Source organism: Equus asinus, chromosome 7 (assembly GCF_041296235.1).
Source record: "Equus asinus isolate D_3611 breed Donkey chromosome 7, EquAss-T2T_v2, whole genome shotgun sequence".
Taxonomy (NCBI): domain Eukaryota; kingdom Metazoa; phylum Chordata; class Mammalia; order Perissodactyla; family Equidae; genus Equus; species Equus asinus.
Genome location: NC_091796.1, coordinates 66,257,477 through 66,281,119, shown reverse-complemented (window position 1 = coordinate 66,281,119; position 23,643 = coordinate 66,257,477). Strand labels below are relative to the sequence as shown.

The 23,643-nt window shown below is 41.8% G+C and overlaps 1 protein-coding gene across 4 annotated transcripts in view; it reads right to left on the bottom strand.

Moving 5' to 3' along the window:
- The window catches only part of FBXO34 (F-box protein 34), an 82,503-nt gene extending 59,621 nt beyond the window's left edge, over window positions 1-22,882 (bottom strand). Inside the window, exon 1 of one of the 4 annotated variants that reach the window (XM_044773629.2) lies at window positions 22,724-22,882. Coding sequence is in view for 1 of the 4 variants with exons in the window: in XM_070513667.1 (XP_070369768.1) it covers window positions 22,227-22,339 (113 nt within the window). In the remaining 3 variants the exon portion in view is untranslated. Of the gene's footprint in view, window positions 1-22,089; window positions 22,534-22,723 lie in introns of those variants that run through there. The other 3 variants (XM_070513667.1, XM_070513666.1, XM_070513665.1) reach the window with 3 other exon arrangements.
- Between the last annotated feature and the right edge of the window lie 761 nt (window positions 22,883-23,643).

Genomic DNA, 23,643 nt, shown 5'->3' with positions numbered 1-23,643 from the left:
ATGCTATCCCAATCAGAATCCCAAGAACATTCTTCACAGAAATTGAACAAACAATCCTAAAATTCATATGGGGGAACAAAAGACCACGAATTGCTAAAGCAATCCTGAGCAAGAAAAACAAAGCCGGCGGAATCACAATCCCCGATTTCAAAACATACTACAAAGCTACAGTGATCAAAACAGCATGGTACTGGTACAAAAACAGGTCCACAGATCAATGGAACAGAATTGAAAGCCCAGAGATAAAACTACACATCTATGGACAGCTAATCTTCGACAAAGGAGCAGAGGGCCTACAATGGAGAAAAGAAAGTCTCTTCAACAAATGGTGCTGGGAAAACTGGACAGCCACATGCAAAAGATTGAAAATTGACCATTCTTTTTCACCACACACCAAAATAAACTCAAAATGGATCAAAGACCTAAAGATTAGGCCTGAGACAATAAGTCTTTTGGAAGAGAATATAGGCAGTACACTCTTTGGCATCAGTTTCAAAAGAATCTTTTCGGACACTGTAACTCCTCAGTTGAGGGAAACAATAGAAAGAATAAACAAATGGGACTTCATCAGACTAAAGAGCTTCTTCAAGGCAAGGGAAAAAAGAATTGAAACAAAAAAACAGCTCACTAATTGGGAAAAAATATTTACAAGCCACTTATCCGACAAAGGGTTAATCTCCATAATATACAAAGAACTCACACTGCTTAACAACAAAAAAACAAACAACCCGATCAAAAAATGGGCAGAGGACATGAACAGACATTTCTCAAAAGAAGATATGAATATGGCCAATAGACACATGAAAAGATGTTCATCATCGCTAATCATCAGGGAAATGCAAATCAAAACTACACTAAGATATCACCTTACCCCCGTTAGATTGGCAAAAACATCCAAAACCAAGAACGACAAATGTTGGAGAGGTTGTGGAGAAAGAGGAACCCTCATACACTGTTGGTGGGAATGCAAACTGGTACAGCCACTATGGAAAACAGTATGGAGATTTCTCAAAAAGTTAAAAATAGAAATACCCTATGACCCAGCCATCCCATTACTGGGTATCTATCCTAAGAACCTGATATCAGATATCTCAAGAGTCCATTGCACCCCTATGTTCATCGCAGCATTATTTACAATAGCCAAGACGTGGAACCAGCCTACATGCCCAGAAACTGATGATTGGATAAAGAAGATGTGGTATATATACACAATGGAATACTACTCAGCCATAAAAAAAGACGAAATTGGCCCATTCACAACAATGTGGATGGACCTCGAGGGCATTATGTTAAGTGAAATAAGTCAGTCAGAGAAAGACGAACTCTATATGACTCCACTCATAGGTGGAAATTAGTATATTGAGAAGGAGATCTGATCGGTGGTTACCAGGGAAAAGGGGGGGTGGGGGGAGGGTACGGAGGGGGAAGTGGTGTACCCACAACATGACTAACAAAAATGTACAACTGAAATTTCACAAGCTCGTAATCCATCATAACATTAATAAAAAATAAATAAATAAATAAATAAAAAGAGAGTTGGAACCAGAAAAAAAAAAAAAATGATACTACTAACTTGAAAAATCAATCTATGAATTTTGTTAGGTGGGATAATGGCGTTGTGGTTATGGGGAAAAATGTCTTTTAAAAGACACATATTGACACATTCAGAGCTAATGACATGCTGTCTAAAATTTGCTTTAAAATTTTCTTTTAAATGGAGACAAGAACAGGTATGGCAAAATGTTGAAACCAGTTGATAAATATATATGGGCTCACTCGAATTTTGTGTGTGCTTCCATTTTAAAAAGTAAATAATAATAATAACAGTGACAATAATATATTCCAAGGACTTCTTCCACTACGTGGGAGAGGAGGATAAAAAAGATACACAATCCAAACTAAACGCCCCTAGTTCAAATAAGGGGCACGTTTGGGCGACGGGGAGGGACCACTACAGAGTTTTGCTCTCATTTAAGCCAAGTGAATTTTACACAGTCAGCAGATGTGGTGAGGAAAGTCTTACAGTGTCCACTATAACGGAGGCATACTTGAAGAAAAAGATTCTTTCCTCTTGCTAGTCCTGTCCTAGACATCCATTAATAAAGAAACTTTCGGGCTGGCTCCGTGGCTAAGTGGTTAAGTTCTCACGCTCTGCTTCCGCGGCCCAGGGTTTCACCGGTTCGGATCCTGGGCACGGACATGGGACCGCTCATCAAGCCATGCTGAGGCGGTGTCCCACACACTACAACTAGAAGGACCCACAACTAAAATATACAACTATGTAGCGGGGGGCTTTGGGGAGAAAAAGGAAAAGTAAAATCCTAAAAAGAAAAGAAAGAAACTTTCAACATTTCTGAAGTCCAAGCAGCAGGACTGTCAGTGTGTGTTCTGAGGGGAACAAAGCTCCCCCAACATCCTGAGCACATGTGATTCTGATTGTCATAGAGTTTCTGGGTGTGAAAATAGAATTTTTCCATTCCTAGTTTTCTGGCTGTGCTCCAAGACTACTTTTCTTATCAAGTTACATTCAGTGAGATCCTTTATGGGGGGAGGAGGAGGACCTTTCAAGGACTTTTATGAAACATTTGCACATACACATTTAAGTGTTCTTTGAGGTTCTAAAGAGAAAAACACAATCTAAAATTACCTAATCCTACCAAAATTTCTGCTGTGGGCATTCACCACCAGATCTAAACCACATAATTGTTATTACTGGTAGAGAAAAAAAGGAAATCAACACGTTCTGAGAATTTACTATATACCAGGCATGTAATATGTATTTTTAACTAAATCCTCTTAACAACCCTAATAGGTGGGTACCCGACTGTCCAAATCTTATGGAGGAGAAAAGTGGGGCACTGAGAGATTACGTAACTTAGGTATACCTAAGTGGCAGACCCACAGGGGAGCCCAAGCAGTCTGGCCCCAACATCTGGGCTGCTCTTTGCTACACTACTCTATACCCTAAAACTTTTCACTCTGAAACATGGGACAGATGACTGTTTCAACATTTCTAGGCCCTGGATCATTGACCCTCTTCATAGTCCTAGTTATCTTTGAGATTTTACACTATTAGAAAAATTAAAACTGGCAGTCCTTCTTTAATGAAATGAAACTGTCTGGCAAGAATCAATGGAGCTATTACAGGCATTGGCACCACTCACCACAAATAATGGGGCCCCGTAACTGCTCACCCTAATGCAAAGCTCACCAGCTGACAGATTCTTCTAGGAACAGAGATCCTAATCAGTTTTATATTGCTTCATTCTTCTATTTGATTGGTTAAATCAGAAACTAACATCTGTAGCACGAAACAGACAAGGAAACGAAAACTTAAAGAAATGTGACAAAGGAAAAAACAGAATTCATAAGACAGAATAGATCTTGTTAGAAGTCCTCTAACTGAAATGCTCAGAAACAGTCAAGATATTGCATCCAGAGATAGGATGCTGTGAAAAGGCAAAAAAGACAAGACTCTTGTAGTTAAAAAAAAAAAAAAGAAAAAAAAAGCAATACAGTAGTAAGGTTTGAAGTTGTGGAAGTGAAATCTAGAAAGTAAACAAAAACAGAGACAAAAGATTATCAAATGACACACAGCATCAGTCCAGGAGGTTAGCATTAACAAGAATTCCAGAATGAAAAGAAAAAAAATTGGAGAGGAAGTTTTCAAAGAAATATGAATTTTTTACAACTAAGATTAATAAGTTAATAGATTTATAGAAGTCTTGCAATTAACAGGGCCCACTCAGCACTCAAGTGAATAGAGACCCACACCAAGACACATCACTGACAAAGTTCAGACAACAAAGAAAAAAGATATTAAAAGCTTTCAGAGAAAAGGCAGCTCATCCGCAAAAGAACAAGAATCAGACTGGCCTAGGACTTCTCATCAGTAATGGAGGATACCGGCCAATACTCGAGCAATGCCTTTATAGTTATGACAGAAAATTATGTTCAACCTAGAATTCTACTCCCAGCCGCAATACCATTCCAGTTTACGAACAGAACGAAAACATTTTCAGACATGGAATTACTCAAAATTTACCTTCCACACATCTTACCTTAGTATGTACCCTGGAAAACAAGGCAATCAACCAAGAAAGAGGAATATACGGGAAACAGGAACATAATGAAGGCAAGTCACAGGACATCAGCTGAGCAGCAGTTGTAAATAAAGCTCAGAGATTAGAGCAGGAGGATAGAGGGCATCGGGAGGGAGGTAACCACAAAAAAGGGAGATACTAGACATCTGATACTATCTTGTTAAAAAAAAAGGAAAAATTAAGAAGTTATAAAAGCAAAGAACACCCCCCACAAAACAAGAATACAACTGAGAACTCTGACATGGGGAGGTGACGGCATCCTGTCTTATCTTTGGAGAACTACCTTCTCTCCCCGAATACATGTGATTCAGAGGAGGCAGACTCCACAGCCACCTCCAAGAGCAGGCCTATGACCAGGCTCTGACTATGCTAATCTATTCTCTCCACCCTGCCAGAGCGACTTGTTCAGAAATAAACACCAGCCTAGAATCAGCGCTGGTGGGGGCAGGGGTGGATCAGTCGAGGAGGATCCTGAGCAGAAAGCTGGAAGGAGGAGAGCCTGCTGCTCGTGGCGAGAGACCAATTCTTCAAAGCAAGGTGTGAGCACCTGGGTCCAATCCCACTCTATCCTCCTGGACTCGCAGTCCTGGGAACCAATTTCCTTCTCACTTAAGTTAGGACGGAGCTGGTTTCTAACACTTACAAGGATCCCAACCTAAAATACTCCCCTTGCAAAGCAGGAAGTCAAAGATACCACCAATCGTGAGTGAAATAAACACATAATATTTACCGAGGTGACCAGAGAGCTAAAAATAATGATATAACTGTATCAGAAAGGTTGGGAATCAGGTGGTGGTGCTGGGAAATAATTCTTCATGGGTCTCTGTCTTTCAAGCAAGGCACTGTTTGCTCTTTGTTCCAGACTATATTTTCAAGGTTGTTCATATAGCGAACAGCCTTGGGAGACAGAAGGCGCCCTCCTCCAGAGCAAAGAGCAGGCATGCTTACTGTCTCCCTCTGGAGCAAAGCACAGGCCTGCTGACTGCCCCTTATAAATTATTTGGAATCCCTAAGCCCAGAGTTGTCTCCAGCAACAAAACCCTCTAGGTGAATAAGTGTTGTCTGGCCCTCTCTGCAGAGCCCGGTGGGAACTGAGGCTCAGGACACCGAGACAAACGAATGTTGACGGTCTGGCTGCTGCTACTGCTGTGAGCAGTAAATTGTATGTCATCTCTGCCTCTGTGTCTTCCGCCAGCATCCATGAAACTGTGGCGGGATAACCTGTTAGCTTTGAGCGGAGTAAAATCTCAGATCCTTTAGAATTCCTGACAGGTGGTAATCAGGAGCTATAGCATATTAGTATGGGGGATGACCACCTGAAGAATCAAACAGAAACAAGTGCAGTGGCTCCCCTGGAGGGGCCTGAGGTGGGGAGGGGTGCTTTCATCATCAACTCTTCTGAACCACTAATTTCCCCCACCATGAACATGTATTTGAGAAAGAAGCATTTGCTGGCTACTTCAAAGGGCAGACAAGAAATAAAAAAGAAAGAACTTTTTCAGTATTTTCATCCCACTAAAATTGGATGAAAGCATCAAGAAAAGTACCTAATTAAGCATGATGTTCTCAACACGAGAAGAGAGACATTCACCAATGACCATCTCAAGCCAGAAAACAGTTTCAATGTATCTCCAAAAAAAGTAACTCATGTCTTGCTTTGGGGAATTTTTTTTTATTAAAATAATTCTACTAGCTATGTACACAATAGTGTCCTACAACCTTCTCCTCGAAAAGCACATTACTTGCTTCAGCATGTAAATATATATCCTTAAGCATAATTTCCTGTCATGATTTCTAATTTACCCCCCTAAATCAGCATTGTTTTAAAACTGAAATTAATATCAATTTATGATACTGGAGATATGCAGGTATAGTCTGAGGCTCTTTAGGACAGAGCAGAAATAGTTTTATGGCAAAGGGAATAAAACACACCATCTTGCAAGGAAAAAATACACAAAGGGCTAACTAAAAGGTTCAAAAAGTAATTGACATTAAAGAATCAGAATTTTCTAAACAAAATTTGAAATTACAAATTATTTTGTGTGTTAGGCCAGGGATGACTGTTTCCATTAGTACAATTTAAAATAAATTTTATAGGCAAGTTTTTCTCTTAAAAATGCAGAACAGCAAAACCTACCCACTGTCTACCCGTCTATTCCACTAAATTATACTTCCTGTACAGCCACATTATAACTTTTGCCTTCCTGCTGAATCTACTTTTTAGGGAAGATGAAGGAAGAGCATACAAATTCTGCCCCAGAAATTAAGCTAAATTGTTCTTGAGTTAAACTAAGTCTAAGTTAGAAGATCTGGTCAGGAGCCAACTCTGGCTTTATTTAAAATATACTGTATTTAAATTAGCATTGGTTAACTGAACATGACATTACTGCTTCAATCTCAGTGGCCCCATTCGATCTACGTAAGTCGTAAGTCGTGGAAAGCTGGAGCAGATAAAAGATAAAGATCTCTTTGTGACATCAGAGTGCCACTAAGTTGTTTCTGATTTCTTTCCACCTCCAGGTCTCTTTACTAGGAAGCATCTTGTGCAGTGAAGCTCCTCTACAGGTCAGACTGCTTGGATTTGAATTCCAGCTCCAACACGCTTATCGGCTAGGCAAGTAGCTTAACCCCCAAGACTTAGTTTTCTGCAAGAAAAAAGACCCAGGAACACCTTCCTCATAGAGTTGTATAAAGTTTAAAGAAGATAACATACATAAAACGTTTTGCATAAGGCCTAGTTGAAAGAAAGGAAGGAAGAAGGAAGGAAGCTACGAACATCATTGCCCCTCACTTTGTGGAAAGCCACCTGCAGTAGGAAAGAGATGTTCCATCGGCACACAGCGCAATGCTGGCAAACTGAGAGACTCTTTCTCACGAACTAACCCACCTCTGAAGGCTCTGAGAAGCTACTTCACCAAACAGATGCTACAGGCTTGAAGCAGGTGACATCATCAGCAAGTCAAAACTCGGCCCCTTTTCCACCAAGAGAACACAGAGAGAGTCCTTCAACTTGGCACACGTACAAACGTCCCCTTGGTCTCACTGGAGTACACGGTGGTCTCCAAAAGCAAAGCTTTTTAAATGGTGGAAATAATACTTTTATTTAAAATGTAAATTACTTTATAGCTAACTTTCTTACATGTTACATTCTTTCCTACCTTCATTCACTCAGCAAACGTTTGCTGAGCATCTATGAGGCACTTGGAATACAATGAACAAAGAGTCAAAGCCAGGTCCTCGAGGAACTAACATTCCTGTAGTTAGGGAGAAAAGAGATAATCATCATGACAAGCAAACTCCATGTCTATGTTTCAATAAGGTGACTGCTATGGGAAAATCCAAACTAGGGTAGGGGAACTTGGAAGTGCCGGGGGAGAGGGGCAGCGGCCATTTTAGAAAGGGTGATCAGTGCAGGCTTCCTTGAGGAGATGAGGAAGTCAGGCAGGAAGATTTACTTAAGAACCTAGTGTTCTAGGCGCAGGGACCAGCCAATGCAAATCCTACGGCAAGTGCAAGCCTAGCTGATTACAACACCACCACTACCTAACACTACGCAAAAAAAAATACTACTGCTATTAGTCTCTCAACAACGTCTCCCTTTCCCCCAAAACATGTGTGCCAGCAAAACCAAAAAAAAGAAATCTACTTATAAACATTCAGTCATAAATGTTTCTGGAACACCAACCATGTGCTAGGCACCACTTTCCATGCTAAGGACACAGAAAAGAAATGACAGGCACCACTTTGTATTCTAAACCATGAAGACCTCAGGAAGGAGCTGGAACTTAACCACAAAGCCCATTCATTTAGTATAAGAAATACTTTTTTCCTGTTCTTTGGCTTATTGGGCCTTCATTGCTTAAAAAAAATAATAAATAAAATAAAATAGGGCCAGGCCCATGGCGTAGCACTTTGGCAGTCCAGGTTTGCAGGTTTGGATCCTGGGCGCAGACCAATACCACTTGTCAGCCATGCTGTGGCAGTGACCCACATACAAAACAGAGCAAGACTGGCACAGGTGTTAGCTCAGGGCTAATCTTCCTCCAGCAAAAAAGAGGAAGATTGGTAATAGATGTTACTCAGGGCCAGCCGTCTTCAGGATAGAAAAAAAAAAAAGCAGAGATTTACAGAAATGTGATCTTCAGATAAAGTGGGATGATACTATACTGAAAGTGTCTCAAAGTCTCTGTCTTTAGAGCAGATATCAGCCCCTTATTAAGTTTCTTCACTAAACAGATGATCATTTGAAAAGTACCAACAATGACATTATATTAATACCTTCTTCCCCCATCCCCTGAAGGGCCAAAAGCTTGCTACTCGGAGTCTAATAATTTTTCTACCATTTTCCCAAGATTCACTTCAATTAGAGAAAAAATGCAATCTACCATGTACAACGTGCTGCGCCATGTGCTTTGGCAGCTAAGAAAGCAGCCTCTGCCCTCCCAGACCTCACTGCGCAGTGTGGGGACAGGCACAAGCACCCTCCTTTATGCCACTTCCTGCTTCAAAAGGAGCTGCAGCTTTTGATACCGCCTGGTTGCACAGGAAATTCCCATGCATTTTTCATAGTATATATTTTATATAATTTATCTGAGCCCACTTAGCAACTGGAGAGTACAGTTTAGAAAGGTAAGAAAACCACAACAAGAAATATTATATAAAACAAACCAAATGAGATATATTTGTTGATTACTTTCTTTTTCCCCTGTTAGGTTAGAGGAGATTAGTTGAAAACACGTTTCTGCATGTTAAAGAATGTACATAAAAGAAAACAGAGGACAAAAAAAAAAAACATTAACGCATTTTAACCTCACGCCCTAATCTACTTTTAAACTAAGAGAGCGACTCCTAAGAACATATCTGACTGTGTCCTCCTGTCAGTTTACTGTGAAGTGCTTATGGGCAGCAGGGTTTCTCTTCTAACTCTGACCATCCATCTCCTCCTAGGACTGCCCTAAATGAAACTCACACATGGTGTGCTATGCCTCACCAACTTAGCACACATCAGCCGGCTGTGCATTCCTTTTTCAGAGCATCATACGCTGGGGTGGAAGTACTTTCTGTCCACCTAAATGTCCTATCGGGCATATTAGAGCTGTCCTCTGTCACGGTGTTCTACAGATGAGATTAGCAGATACAAAAACCGTGTCACCAAGGATGTGAGACACGGGCGTACTCTCAAACTGCGAATATTCTTTGACCCAGCAGGTCCACTTCTAGGAATTTATCCCACAAGATGACCTATGAACAAGGTTATGCACTGCAGCATTGCTTCTAACAGAAAAAGACAGTAAAGAATCCATTTCTCAACCTCCCTTGCCTTCAGATGCCGCTGTGACAGTAAGTTCTGGCTAACGAAACGACTGTAAGCGTTGGGAAGTAGCAGCTTCTAGAAATCTTCCTGTAGAAAGGCTGGCATGTAACCTTTGCCCCTTCTTACATCCTGCAGCTTGGAATGGGCTGCAGTAGCTGGAGATCCAGCTAGGTCAGAGGGCGAGCGCGACACAGGGTGGAGCAGTAATAGGACAGAAAGAGCCAGGCAGTCAGAAAAAAGCAGGGAGGAGTGAAGCTGGGCTAGAAGGAAGGTGCTCTCTCTTGACTGCAGTGTTTTTATACACGTACAATTGGCAAGACTCACAATGGTCCGCTTAATATCTGTACGTTTTACTATACTCATTATGCCTCAAAACAGAGAGAGGAACACCACAAGTGCTATCCCAGCCCTAGTCACCTATGTGAACTTTTACAGAAGGAAAAACTGGTTTAAGCCACGGTTCATTTAGGTTTTCTATCACTAATACGCTCTTCATATACCGACATGGACAGAAAAAGCAAGTAAAAAGGGCAAGATAACAGTATGTAGAATATGCTACCATTTATGTTTTTTTTAAGGTAGGAAGAATAGAATTGGTTGCCTCCAATGAGTGGAAAAGTGTGCCTGAGGGACAGAAGACAGAGAAAACATCACTTTTTACATCTTTTGCATTTTGAACCATGTGAACACATTACCTACTCAAATGTTCTTTAATCCTATTAAATATTTCATTTAATTTTTCTTGAAATTTTGGTATATGAAGACTTTAATGCTTTGAAGACTTATACTGACTTTAGTTTCAAGATCATCCCACACTGAACTAATTATAAGAACCACAAGCAACAAAAAGGGACAAAAGAATAAAAAAGCACTGGAGGGGGGAAAGAGGAGAGTGCTAACAATTCTTCTTTCAAGGGAAAAAGGCAAGAAAACATTTTAACCAAAAAGAGAAGCACTGGGGTCATTCTACTGCTAGAAATATACACTATATATCTTTTAATTTCCCATTATCTTCTTTTAATGAAGAACAAACAAAAGGAGCTAGCTAAATTAAAAGGCCTACAAAGCTTTTGTCTGATTAGCTAAAGCAATCATACAAAAGCTTCTTTCTTTCTGGAGCACTACAGATTATGAAGAGTTACAAATAGTAACATGAAAGTCTGTGAATCAGATTACAAATTGAAATAAAATTAGGATTTCTGAGAAATTTATCAAAGTGACCTTAGATGGTTTTCTTTTCTCAACACTATTTTAAAATTTGCATTTGTAAACCCTGTTACCTTTTTCATGTTACAAATAATGTGACAAAGAGTTACTCAAAATCTACTCTTAAAACAGACCATTTAATTTTGTGTCAGTTGTCCAAATCTTGGCCTACACATATATTTTTGTGCATGATTAGCGTGTATATTTTATATACCATTTCACACACTTATTTCTATGTAATGATAATTAAATTGCACAAAATAAAAAATGTTCACTTTAGAAATATCCATAAAATTTTGTATTTTCATTTTTAAAAGGGAACTTGGTAAGAAAGCCTTATTTCTCACACCAGTGCCAGAAGACGTCTACGCAGATCCTGGGGTAGAGGCCACCAGGCAGCTACTGATCCGCCTCCATTACAACCAAGCTCTGAAGTGATACATGCAAACACTTAAACCCACACAGGAGACATCACTTACATCCTCTGGCTGATAAGAGTACAAACATCAAATTGTTTCTAACAGGGTTGAGGGGTTACAAACAAAACCACTAATCCTTTAGAAATTCCTAGTAACTAGTGTGGAAATGTCATGTGGGGCCTCTGGAACACAGTAGGCATGAACAATAACCATGAACCCCTTCAAAGTAAACGCTCCTGAGGGCAAAGACTGCATTTCCCAATACGGTTCTCTGTGTTATCCTATAAAGTGGAATTCTGGCAATACATACCAAACGAACATTTGAATGCAGAAGGCTCAAAGAAGGCAGAGTTAACATCTGGTGAACGCACCGAACACTAACAGTTTACAAACAGATACAATGCACAGGGAAATAAAATTAAAATGAAGCTTTATTTCTCTGAAAAGATGTCCACACTGGGCCAGCCCCGTGGTGCAGGGGTTAAGTTCACATGTTCCGCTTTGGCAACCCGGGGTTTGCTGGTTCAGATCCCAGGTGCGGACATGGCACCACTTGGCAAGCCACGCTGTGGTAGGTGCCCCACATATAAAGTAGAGGAAGACGGGCACGGATGTTAGCTGGGGGCCAGTCTTCCTCAGCAAAAAGAGGAGGATTGGCAGCAGATGTTAGCTCGGGGCCAGTCTTCCTTAAAAAAAAAGATGTCTACACCAGAAGCATACAATACAAATGGCAAATTTCTTAAAGAAAACTGAGTAATTACTCTGAGGTTCACTAATGAAGGCTTGACATGCTTTTCTTCTAAAGGGGGAAAAAACTAGGTTTGTACCTGCCAAGAACATTATATTGAACTCACATTGAATCTTCAAGAATAGTATTGTTACTTTAATAAACCAAAAAAATTAACATGCTTTGCAAGTAGAAAGGTGGGAATAGGCTCATTATTTTTTAAAAGAAAAGGTAAAGATTAATTTTCTCCTAACTTCTAAATTATGAATTTGGAAGGGAAAAAATGGACTAATCAAATTAATTTCGTACAGTATTCTCCAAGAGTACTAAATAAACAGCATAAACACAAGACAGGGGTTACTAAAATTTGATTCTAACACATTTTTACTTGATTCTACAAGAAACAAAGATTAGTAACCATCAGATCAGTCCTTAAGAGACTTACTCAAGGAGCCAAAATCTTAAGACTTTTAACAGGAATTCTCGCTGGATTATGTGACCATGGTCAAGAGGCAGACTTAAATCAGAGCCATTAAACAAGAGAAAGAGTCAACAAGCATTTAGTAAAGCAGACACTTGCAAACACTGAGGACACACGAAAAGACCTTTAATAAAATGAAACCATAATATTTAAGTCCAACAAATGAGTCGGTAAGCAGATTTTAATTTCCAAGACTAATGATATCTTTTAAAGAGGCATGATCCCCTTCTTTTATGAGCCTTAAAAGCAGAGGAAATCCATGAGACATTCACAAAGGAACAATTCCTAAAAGAAGCTTTACAACTCCTCATTCTCTACTAAAATAGGATAATCAGAATTCAAGCAGGATAGACAAAGTCGACTCACAAAAGAAAACAAGATAACATCTACAGTAAAAATCAAGTAATTTTCTGATAATATATCCAAGAATGCTTCTAGGTAATTGAGATCATTTGTAATACAGAGGCTAAGCCCCAGATCAAATAGAGAGAGAGAGTAAAATAACTCAGTTTTAGATGAGAAATAGTAACTAACATGGCTAAAGCTGTCATTTAAATTTTAAGACCATCAAATTATTTTAAACAGCAGTAGTTCTAAAATGCTTTATACTATAATTCTTGTGTAAAAATATTTTATACAATTTTAAAAATATATGCAACTAGAATGTAAAGTTATGTTTTAATTTGGGGAAAAGTTACAACCCCCTGCTAATAAAACAAAAATGTGAACATTCCAGAAAAGTCAGTATTTATTTGGTCTTTAATAACCAATTTTATCAATGATACTTGCCAAAGGGTGGAAAACCCACCAGGTGTTAAACGATAAGACAAAAGAATAAATTCTTAAATAAAAGACTCATACTCGCCAAAGAATATACAAGAGCTGTAAAATAGTGCTAAGAGAAAAAGTGACAGAAGTTAACTAATGCACTTAACATAATATCTGACATATAAAGCATACTGCACTTTTTAAATTAAATGAATAACAAGTGAACAGGCTTTGAAATTTCCCAAGTTAAAAACGTTGGTGTATAGCTATTTCAGCAAGTTAACCACATAGCACGTTAAATAAAACACAGGCAACAGAAATGCCGAAGGTAAGCATTCCTAACGCATAAAGCCATGTGCCTTCTTCAGACTGACTTTCAGGATCCACTTTCACAGTCCTCTTAGCTGTACCCCAAGGGTGCTGAAATCCTGTGACGACGGTGGAGCCCTGCATCTAGCAGACTGCCTGAACCAGAGAGCCCGCCCCAAGGCCGGAGCGAGGGTGTGGGGAGGGTACCCAAGCCCTCCAGACAGTCACCCCGACGCTGGACGGGAAGTAAAATCTCTCGCCCTACTTTGGGAACCAGTTTGCCTCTCCTGGTCCCTGGACAGTAAAGCAAATGTGTCCTCGGAGACTTCCTTCTCAAACTCAAGCTTCATCTTCGGAAACTCCAGCTACTCACAAATTCCCTACAGTAGTTCCAAGAGTGATCTTACAACTTCAAATAGACTACAAACAAAATTAAACGTCTTAATTTTCAAGCAAATGAACACTTTAATGCACAAACTCCTACAATTGAATCTGCTAAAAGGTATCTAAGTTAACCAGCAGAGTAGAAAACAACACAGAATTTCAAAAAATTTAAAGCTGCGGAATGTAAATAGCCCAGGTATGTCCCTAAACATAAGGGAAAAAAGCTAAGTCTTTAATTATGCGTCTACCATTTGGGGACATAGATATGAAGCTCAGAATTTAGCAGGGGAGATGAGACCAACACACACGAAACCTTAGAGCGCAGTAAACAATGGTCTGTACCCAAGCGCTGGAGCGCTGATGGCTGAGGACTCAACATATTAGGGGTTCAGGAAGCGGAAAAGGACTGGAAGAGAGTCCACTGGGGTTTTACAGGAACAAGCTTCTTTTCTTCTTCTCCCCAAAGCCCCCCAGTACACAGCTGTAGATTCTAGCTGTGAGTGCCTCTGGTTGTGCCATGTGAGATGCCGCCTCAGCGTGGCCCAACAAGCCATGTCCACGCCAGGGATCCGAACCTGCGAAACCCCGGGCGGCCAAAGCCCAGCATGCGAACCTAACCACTGGGCCACGGGGCGGCCCTAAGAGGCTTCCTAAAATGGACGATTCTATTTGGAGAAATGCAAAATGGAGGACTGAGGAAACTGCCTGTTTGAGCACCAGGTTTGCTGCAGGCAGGCCCAGAGACACGCGAGGGAGAAGGATGGGACGGACCATCTTACGGAAGTCTTAAAAGCTCCTTTTAAACGTGATGCCACAGAAACCTAGTGCAGGAGAGTAGCATCCCAGTGGAATTTTTGCCTGATTAACCTGGAAACTCTACAGAAAGACTGAAGGGAGTCAGTAATGGATTTATGAAACTATCACAGAGACGGTGATAGAAATCTAAACTCAAAATGATCATTGGTCTAGATCCGTGCTAATACAAAAGCCACTAGCCACACGCAGCTTTTGAGCACCTGAAATATCACCTCTGAACTGAAATGAGATTTAACTGTAAAATGCACATCGAATTTCAAAGACTTTATATGAAAAAAAGAATGTAAAGTATCTCAATAATTTTTTATATTGATTACATGCTGAAATCATGTTTGGAATATATTGTGTTAAATAACATTAAAATTATTTTCAGCTGTTTCTTTTTACTTTTTTGGATGTGACTGACTAGAAAATGTTAAATTACATATAACTCATTATATTTCTATTGAACAGCATTGCTCTATGGTTATCTCAACTTTTCTGACTCTCCCAGTCACCATAAATTAAAACAATTTCAACATGTACCCATAAATACGCAAATATTTGTTTTACATATATACATGTACCACTGTACTAATATATTTTATATACAGAATAAAACATACACAAAAATAAATACTAAAAGGATGAGAAAAATAAACAAGTTATTCCAATATTTTTCTTCTTGCAATCCAATGAACCATGCCACACACTCCACATTGGAAGCACAGGATGTTAGCAGAGAGACTGATCAGGAAAAGACAAATCCAAATGAAAGATTCACTAAAATCTGAAGATCAGTTGACTCTGAGAGCAAAAGAGAGGGGATGGACTAAGGATGACATAATGAACATCTGCTACTTGCTGCTCAGCATCCAGGAGCCCCTGAATTTCCCTTGGGAATCCACTCCTCTCCCAGAGAGCTCTTTCTTTCTTTCTTTTTTTTTTTTGCTGAGGAAGATTCGCCCTGAGCTAACAGCCACTGCCAATCTTCCTCTTTTCATATGTGAGCCACTGCCACAGCATGGCCACTGACAGAGGAGTGGTGTAGGTCCACGCCAGGAAACCAAACCTGGGCCGCCAAAGCAGAGTGCACCAAACTTAACCACTAGGCCACGAGGGCTGGCCCCCATCATGCTCTTTAGGTAGCAATGACCCCAGCTCCACTGGTAGGCCCAGGCTGGCTAACCAATTAGCATATCTTTATCTAGCTTTAGTGGTTGATTCAGAAATGTCAATATATTTGGGGCCGGCCTGGTGGCACAGCAGTTAAGTTCACACATTCTGCTTTGGCAGCCCCGGGTTCACCAGTTTCGATCCCGGGTGCAGACATGGCACCATTTGGCAAGCCATGATGTGGCAGGCATCCCACATATAAAGCAGAGGAAGAAGGACACTGATGTTAGCTCAGGGCTAATCTTCCTCAAAGAAAAAAAAAAGAAAGAGATGTCAATATAACCCAAAGTCAATGAGATAAAGACGACATTGGCTGGGGCTTCTAGGAAGAGAAACTCTCTTCCAGCAATGGTTCTTAAGCTGAGGCTTACAGATCCCCCCATGGAGTTTAGATATAAAATTCGGGGTGTCTGTAAACTCAGATGAGGGGGGGAAATTATATATTTATTTTTACTAACCTATGACTGAAATTTAGCATTTCCTTCTATTGTGAATTCAGTCAACAGAGCACAATAATATTAGCAGTAGCTGTCACTTTTTCACCAGTAGAAATCACACGACCATTGATTGCAGACAACACCTCCAAGTAGTGACAATGTTCATCACTACTTGGAAATTATTAGACCCACAGTAAATCTTATTACTTAATAAAGAAGCACATATTACTATAATTTTTAAAAATATTTGGGGGGCCAGCCCCGTGGGCGAGTGGTTAAGTGCGCATGTTCCACTTCGGTGGCCCAGGGTTTCGCCGGTTCGGATCCTGGGCGCGGACATGGCACCACTCATTAGGCCATGCTGAGGCGGTGTCCCACACACCACAACTAGAAGCACCCACAACTAAAATATACAACTACGTACTGGGGGGATTTGGGGAGAAAAAGCAGAAAGAAAAAATATATATATATTTGGTACCTGTATTTTAATACAACTGGTTTTCTTTGTAGTCCTATGTATTTTATTTAAAATATTACTCAGAAAAGGGTCCTATAGGCTTCAGACTTCCAAAGGGGTCTACAAAGCAAAAATGGTCAAGAACCCTGCCTTCAGCTTCTGCAGAAGCACACTTCTTCCCCTCCTCGGACTTGAGAGCATGAGGATGTGGGGCTTGAGCTGCTGACAAACATGCTGTGACCAAAAAGGGACCAAGGCCACAGAAGCAGGGCTCGTGAAACAAAGGAAAGAAAAGAAACTGGAGGTTCTGATCACATAAGTCCAAGTGCATCAGGCTTCGCTTTTGGACCTTTCAGTATTGCAAGCCAGGAAATCTGAGTTGGTTTTCTGTTACACACACAACACAAAAAACCTAAATGGTACAGTTGCTTTCAGTAGTTTCTATCTTAGGAAACTAGAACAATACCCATGTCTTTGCGTGGAAACAGCAAAAATAGCAAAGGCTTAATTAAGTTTGTCACATTGATAGAACCTGGGGAATATGAGTTTAGTTTTCCACAAACTGAGTGTCCTGAAGACTCATCAATACTCACTCCAGGCTATTCGCACATGGACTTCCTGTTTTATAGAGGCTGGACAATTAAAACTACACTTTCCAGTTGACCCTGAAGCTAAGGTTTCAATATGACCTAAGTGTGGCCAAGCAGACATACCTGCATAAGATCTGGAGGGCAGAAAGTAACATGTAATGATGGTTTTGCCTAAAGAAGTTAAACTTCTACTGAGTACGGTGGCAGCAAGTTTTTGATTCAACAACATGCTTATGGTGACAGCAGCCCCCTTAGCAGACAAGTTTTGCAGCGTCGTTCTGGGGTTTGTTTCTGGGAGCTCGATCTAACCTGTTCATTCAGCCCACTCAAAATTCACATATCTTTCTTTCTCAATAAATCCCGTTTGCTACATATTTTTGAACAATTAGTACACAGTAACAGGGATATACAAAAAGCATCCTATTAGCACTTAGAAACCTAACAAGAGTTAACAGCTTATGGATACAGACGGAGGCAGGACCTGGAAAGAATTATAAGTGAGAAGTCCTAGGAGCTGAGGGCCAGATTACGAGCACAATAGTCAAGAGCAGAGCTTTATAGATGGTTCAGATCCGCAAGAGAAAGAACTGCCACCAAAGCAGAGAAATCAGGAGAAATCAGAGATAGGCAAAGAACCACAAGAGAAGAGGGCTCAAAAAAATGAAGAGGTCAATTACCAAAGAAGACAAATAGAGAAGAATTTAGCCAACAGATCTATTTTTCACATTACTTCCTTCTTCAAAAACTGTCCCTGAGTACAGAATAATGCTCATATTCCCTCCAAAATTGGGTCCCAACCACCCTTATCTGCTACTCTTCCTTTATACCGTAACTTCTAATCACACAGTCCATTCAAAGAAAACACACCTCTTCTCCGGACAAAATTGGGCCTAAAATAAAGGCCCAATTCAAGACCTACACCTGGGAAGCTTTCTCTGGCAGTCCCAGTTGCCTCTGAATTCATGTAACATTTCTTTCTTTTCAGACACCTAACTAAAATCCAAACTAAATTATAAGCCTAAAGAGAGCAAGGGCTGTGTTTCTCATTTCTTTATATTCTGAACACCTAGCATAATGCCACCCAAAAGTGCTGCTAACAAAGCAGGCCCTTTGAACAGGTACCTTCAGAAGGCTGGCAGGAGATTGCAGGATATTAAAAAATTACTTAAACTGACTTGGAAGGTACATGAAAGAACTTTCTGTGGTGACAGCAATATTCTCTATCTTGACAGGTCTATGCATTAGATGTATGAACTTGTCCAAACTAAGGGATGGGACATATAGATTTGTACATTTTACAGATTATAAATCTGACATAAAAAACAAGTAAACAAATAGTTCGTAATAGGCATGCTGAAATGTTTAGGGGTATAAAGTACGTTTACTTTGAAGTACAGTTTGAAATACTCTGAATAAAAATATAAGATGGATTGATAAATGGATAGAGGGAGACAGGGAGGATGGGAGAGAGATAAACAGATAAGCAAATAAAGCCAAATATGAATTACAGAATCTAGGTTGTAGGTACTTAGGTACTCGATGTACAATACTTCTCACAACTTTACTGTGACTGAAATTTTCATGATAAAATACTAAGGAAAGAAAACAAAGAGTGGAAATCAAGGCTGAGAGGCTCACATATTTCAGAAGTTTGTCAATTAAAGAAAAGGAATGACCTTAGAGAAGAAAAAGGTAGATGCATGTCCCTGAGACTGGGACGTCTGGATTTTCCCTCTTCTCATTTTAGATTGCCTACACAAGTGTCCTGGCCTTGAGCACTCGTTCTTGCCTCAAGAAAGTGCCCACTCACTAAGCCCCTTCATTCTGGGAAAATCCAAATCCATGGAGTCTAGATCCTGTGTCTGTCCTGGGCTATGATAATCTGTTCCCCATTCTTTTTATCTGGGCTTCTAATACCTCCTGAAATTGACCTTCAGATGACCCTCTAACGGCCAATGTGGAATAACATAAATGGTTCACCCTCCTGCTCCAATTCTGGCCCAACAGACCCATGGCCCTCCATGGCAAGGTCAAGGGTCCTTGCAGTAAAGACAATTCATCTGGGTATCACAGTCCCTGGCTGAGTACTTGGCACAGAGGTACTCAAAAGATGTCTGTTGGATGAACGAAACCCTTTGCCTGACAATCCTGTAAATCACCACGCGTATTTAGTGCTTAGTTTCACATTTATACCTACCTTGTGCCGAGGGTAGGAAATGTATGCACCAGAATTCTGAAGCTGAATATTTAAAAAGGGAAGAGCTGTGGAGAGCCAACTAGAAGATGGAGTTGGAAATAAAAGATGGATAAACTCTTTCAACTAACATTAAGGAACACCTACATTTGAATCATTAATACTTTCCTGGATAATACAGTACGTTCATCAGTCAAAATACCATAAGCATGAACTAAAGGGGAGAAGACAAATTATGCAAAGATGAGGATTGACAGACATTCAATTTCCAGATGACCTAAATGCAGTTGGAGTTAATCTGCTCTTTTTCGTTGTTGTTGCTTTCAAAGGTCTGCAGATTATGCACTTGCTGAATTTTGCCTTTGTCACACATGACCTAACAAGGAAGGCATTCATTGCACCATAGTAGCTTGCCTCACGTATCTGGTTCTAAACAGCTGCAAATTTTGGAACATAACACTAAAGGATGTCTCTAACGACTAGTATGTTCTCTCCCCACCAAAGATTAAAACAAGATAAAGGTTTACTAGAAAATCAAAACTGTCCAAATTAAACTGGCTGAGCATAAATTTAAATTTAGAAAATAAAGCAGAAAATCTGTATAAGAATTTAAATTCTACTTCATGTTAATAGAATAACTGATCCAATAAACATATCCTAACAAAATTCTAAAATACAGCACTTTCATTCTTCGTATTTACTTTTTACCTGTCAGAAAGATGCCATATTACTAATGAATGGTAGATTTAGTCCCTTCAAATGCTGTAACTGGATAAAATATTTTAAAATAATAATAAACTCGATCTCACATAAATTTCCAATTATAAGAAGTAAAAATCAGGGCCAGCTGGGCGGCGCAGCAGTTAAGTTCGCACCTTCCGATCAGCTGGTTCGGATCCCCGGTGGGGACGTAGTCACCACTTGTTAAGCCATGCTGTGGCAGGCATCCCACGTATGAAACAGAAGACGATGGGCACAGATGTTAGCTCAGGGCCAGTCTTCCTGAGCAAAAGGTGGAGGACTGGCAGCAGATGTTAGCTCAGGGCTACTCTTCCTCAAAAAAATATATATATTTTTCAAAAAAAGAAGCAAAAACTGCTTCCCAGACCCAAAATCTCAAGGCTTGGGTGAAAACATCCTGCCAAAAGTAGAAACAAGCTGTAAAAACATTTAGAAGTGTTCTGGCTTGTTAAACAGTTATGCAACCACACTCGTGAGCTGGCTTTTTTATACCTGTCATTGCTCCTCATCACATCAGAATATAGATTTATTCTCCACCTCTTCACTCATTTCCCACAAGGAAAGATAAAAACCCCGATAACGGGGAAAAAATGCATTGCCAAGGAGGAGCTGTGTTATCATCATCATTTCTATGTGCTTCTCCTCACATTTTAGTTCGACTTTCATCTCTTCCCATTAATTTACAGAGCCATGGAGCCTGCCCCAGAAAGGCTACTGGGAAAAGACACATGCAAGTGTCCTTGCTGTACCTCTTTCAGTTGCACTGCAAAGGATCTTGCCATGAGCCACTCATCTTATAGAGCAGGTTGACTGACACCCTCAAGTTGGGCAGTTTCACATTAACTCAGTACCTATCAGTCCTGAGGATCCAAAGGCTCAAATTTTGTCTTTAGAGCCTTCACTCAAGATTGTCACCGTACGATTCCTAATTTGTTAAATGAAAAAAAAAAATGACAACTTTCAGTACTACACACAATGCTGTCAAATTTCCATAGCATAGTGAGGATCAAAATGAGATTTACAGGAAAGCCTTGTTTTGTGAATTTCCAGTCAAATCTGACAGGAATTAACGAGGGTGAATTTTTGCTTTCTCTCCTGTGTTAATGGGCATAGCATAACTTCCATCTGCATGATGATGCAAAATCCAGGGAGATAATACCTTATCGATCACCCTTAAAGAGCTAATGGAGAGGAGGAAGTGTTAATAACAAAAACCTACCATTACAAATCAAGGTGAGCGAGGAAGGACTGACGACTCTCCCACCCCAGCTTCCTGCTGAAGACACTAAGCTGTAATTATGCTTCCATTTTAAGCCATCTACCTTTCAAACCAGATTCTATTTAAATGATGCTAAAGAGAGGAAGAAATGATGAGTGAAAGCACCCATACCCTGGAATACCTGAAGAGGGTCAGTAATGGCAAACGACTAGCTTCTCTTCTGGCCAGAACTCTTGAAAGCTTTGGAGGAAAAGCAATATTCATAGAAAAGGCACCTTTTTAAAATTCTGTAGTCTCATATTTGAAAGCACTACAGACAAAATTTGAGTTACCTGTCGAGACAAGCAGTCCCAGGATGTGTCATTATACGGTTATAGCCCAGTCTTAGTAAGAAAACAAGAAAAAGGCTTGTGGCTGAGCTCTAGCTGTAGGAAACCCTCAATTAGCCATGGTAGCAGGGGACAGGGACAACTGGATAAATTAAATCCTCACGTAATTATCATTTAAGAATATGGGATTTATTCAACCCACCCCCACGCCCCCAGTACAACAGAAAAATTTCACTTAAAATCCCCTCTCCCTCTTCCTGGCCACTCTCTCAAAAAATGCGAACAAGCAGATGGATCATCTCAGAATTGTCTTGCCAAAAAGAGTAAGGCAAACTCAACCGTCAGCACTCAAACTGGTTCTATGTTTTTCAGCAATTCCGATCACAAACCAACAAACTATGAGTTTAGCCTCCTGACGGGCATTTACGTTAAACACGCACCCCTAAAGCCTCTTGATGTCCGTTTTTCTAAAGCAAATGCGTCTTAGATTGAACGAACTAACAACGCTTGTTCGAAACGAAGTTAAAGAACCTGACAACCACCGCGTTAAAACTGTAAAACGCCGATCCCGAACCACCTTCCACGCAGCCCCGCGGCGAGCCGGGCGGTGACATTACGCTGAACTTCCTTGTTCTCCCTCGGGTCCTCCCGGCCCTTCCGCGCCCAGGGCCGCCGGGCCTGCGGCGACATCACCGCCCCCTCCTGGGAAGCCCTGACGTCACAGGCACGCGGACCCACGGCCACCACCGCGTCGCAGACGGCGGCCGGCCGGGGGCCAGTGGGCCCCCAGCCCGCGTCCCGCGCGGCCCCGGTCGAGGGGAAGCGCCGGCGGTGCGGCCTTGCCGCCGGCTGACCCGGACCAACGTCCGCGCCGGCGCGGGCCTCCTCACGGCCCTGCCGCGATCGCCTCCCCTCCCGCCGGCGGCGGCGCGCCCGCCCTCCGTGGCCCGCGGGGTGCCGCTCGGCCGAGCGCACGGAGGCCCCGGCCCCTGCCCCGGGTCCGCCTGCCCCTTCCCGCGCGAGGGCCGGCGGAGGGCCGGGAGGGCTGGGGGCCGCGCGCCCGACCCGACCCACCTGCGCTCCTGCCCCGGGCGGGGCCTGGCCCGGGCTGCGCACCCCGACGCGGCGGCGGGAGGCCTGCTCGCTCCCCGCGGCGGAGGGCGATCGGGCGCCCAGCGCGGCCCGGCCGAGCCCAACGCTCGGCCCGAAAACCATTTGTTTGGCTAAAACGCCGTGACGTCACGCGCCGGCCCGATCGGCGGTTGGCCGGGGAGGGGCCGGGCCGGGCGTGGCAGCGCCCCCTGCCGGCCGTGCTGCGGGGCTGCAGACGCTGGGACCGGCGAGCGGGGACCCGGAACGGCAGACCCGGGTGAAGCGTCCGCGGGCCCCCGGCGGTGGAGAAGCGGGAAGGCTGGGGCGCGACCTGTGGAGAACCGAGCTACCCCTCGGGCTGGCCAGGCCTCAGTCAAGGGACAGGACAAGTTTGCTAATACTCGGGGGTGGGCCTGGAATTATCGATGCTGCTAGCTTGCTACTACATGTCCTGGTAGACTTGCTTCCAACCGGCCGGCTGGGCTTCAGAGTTCTCGTTTGTAAATGAAGGGTTTGGGAAACTCCTCTGACTGTCGTTCTTTTCTCTGCAAATCATGGCAGGAATGCCTACCAGCAAGCAAACTTGGAGATCGACAGTCTTAAACTGTGGTCTGTAGAAGCTTAAAGAATTGTAAAGGATGGATATAAAAGAGGTTTTTAATACTTAATTAATTTCAACTTTCTTTTTTTGCTAAGGAAGACTCACCCTGAGCTGACATCTGTGACAGTCTTCTCCTATCTTGTATGTGGGTCGCTGCCACAGCATGGCTGACAAGCAGTGTAAGTCCGTGCCTGGGATCTGAAACCAAAAACCCCGACTGCCCTAGCGAGGCACGCAGAACTTAACCACTGGGCCACCAGGGCTGGCCCTTTAATTCAACTTTCAAATCAGAGTGCCAGAG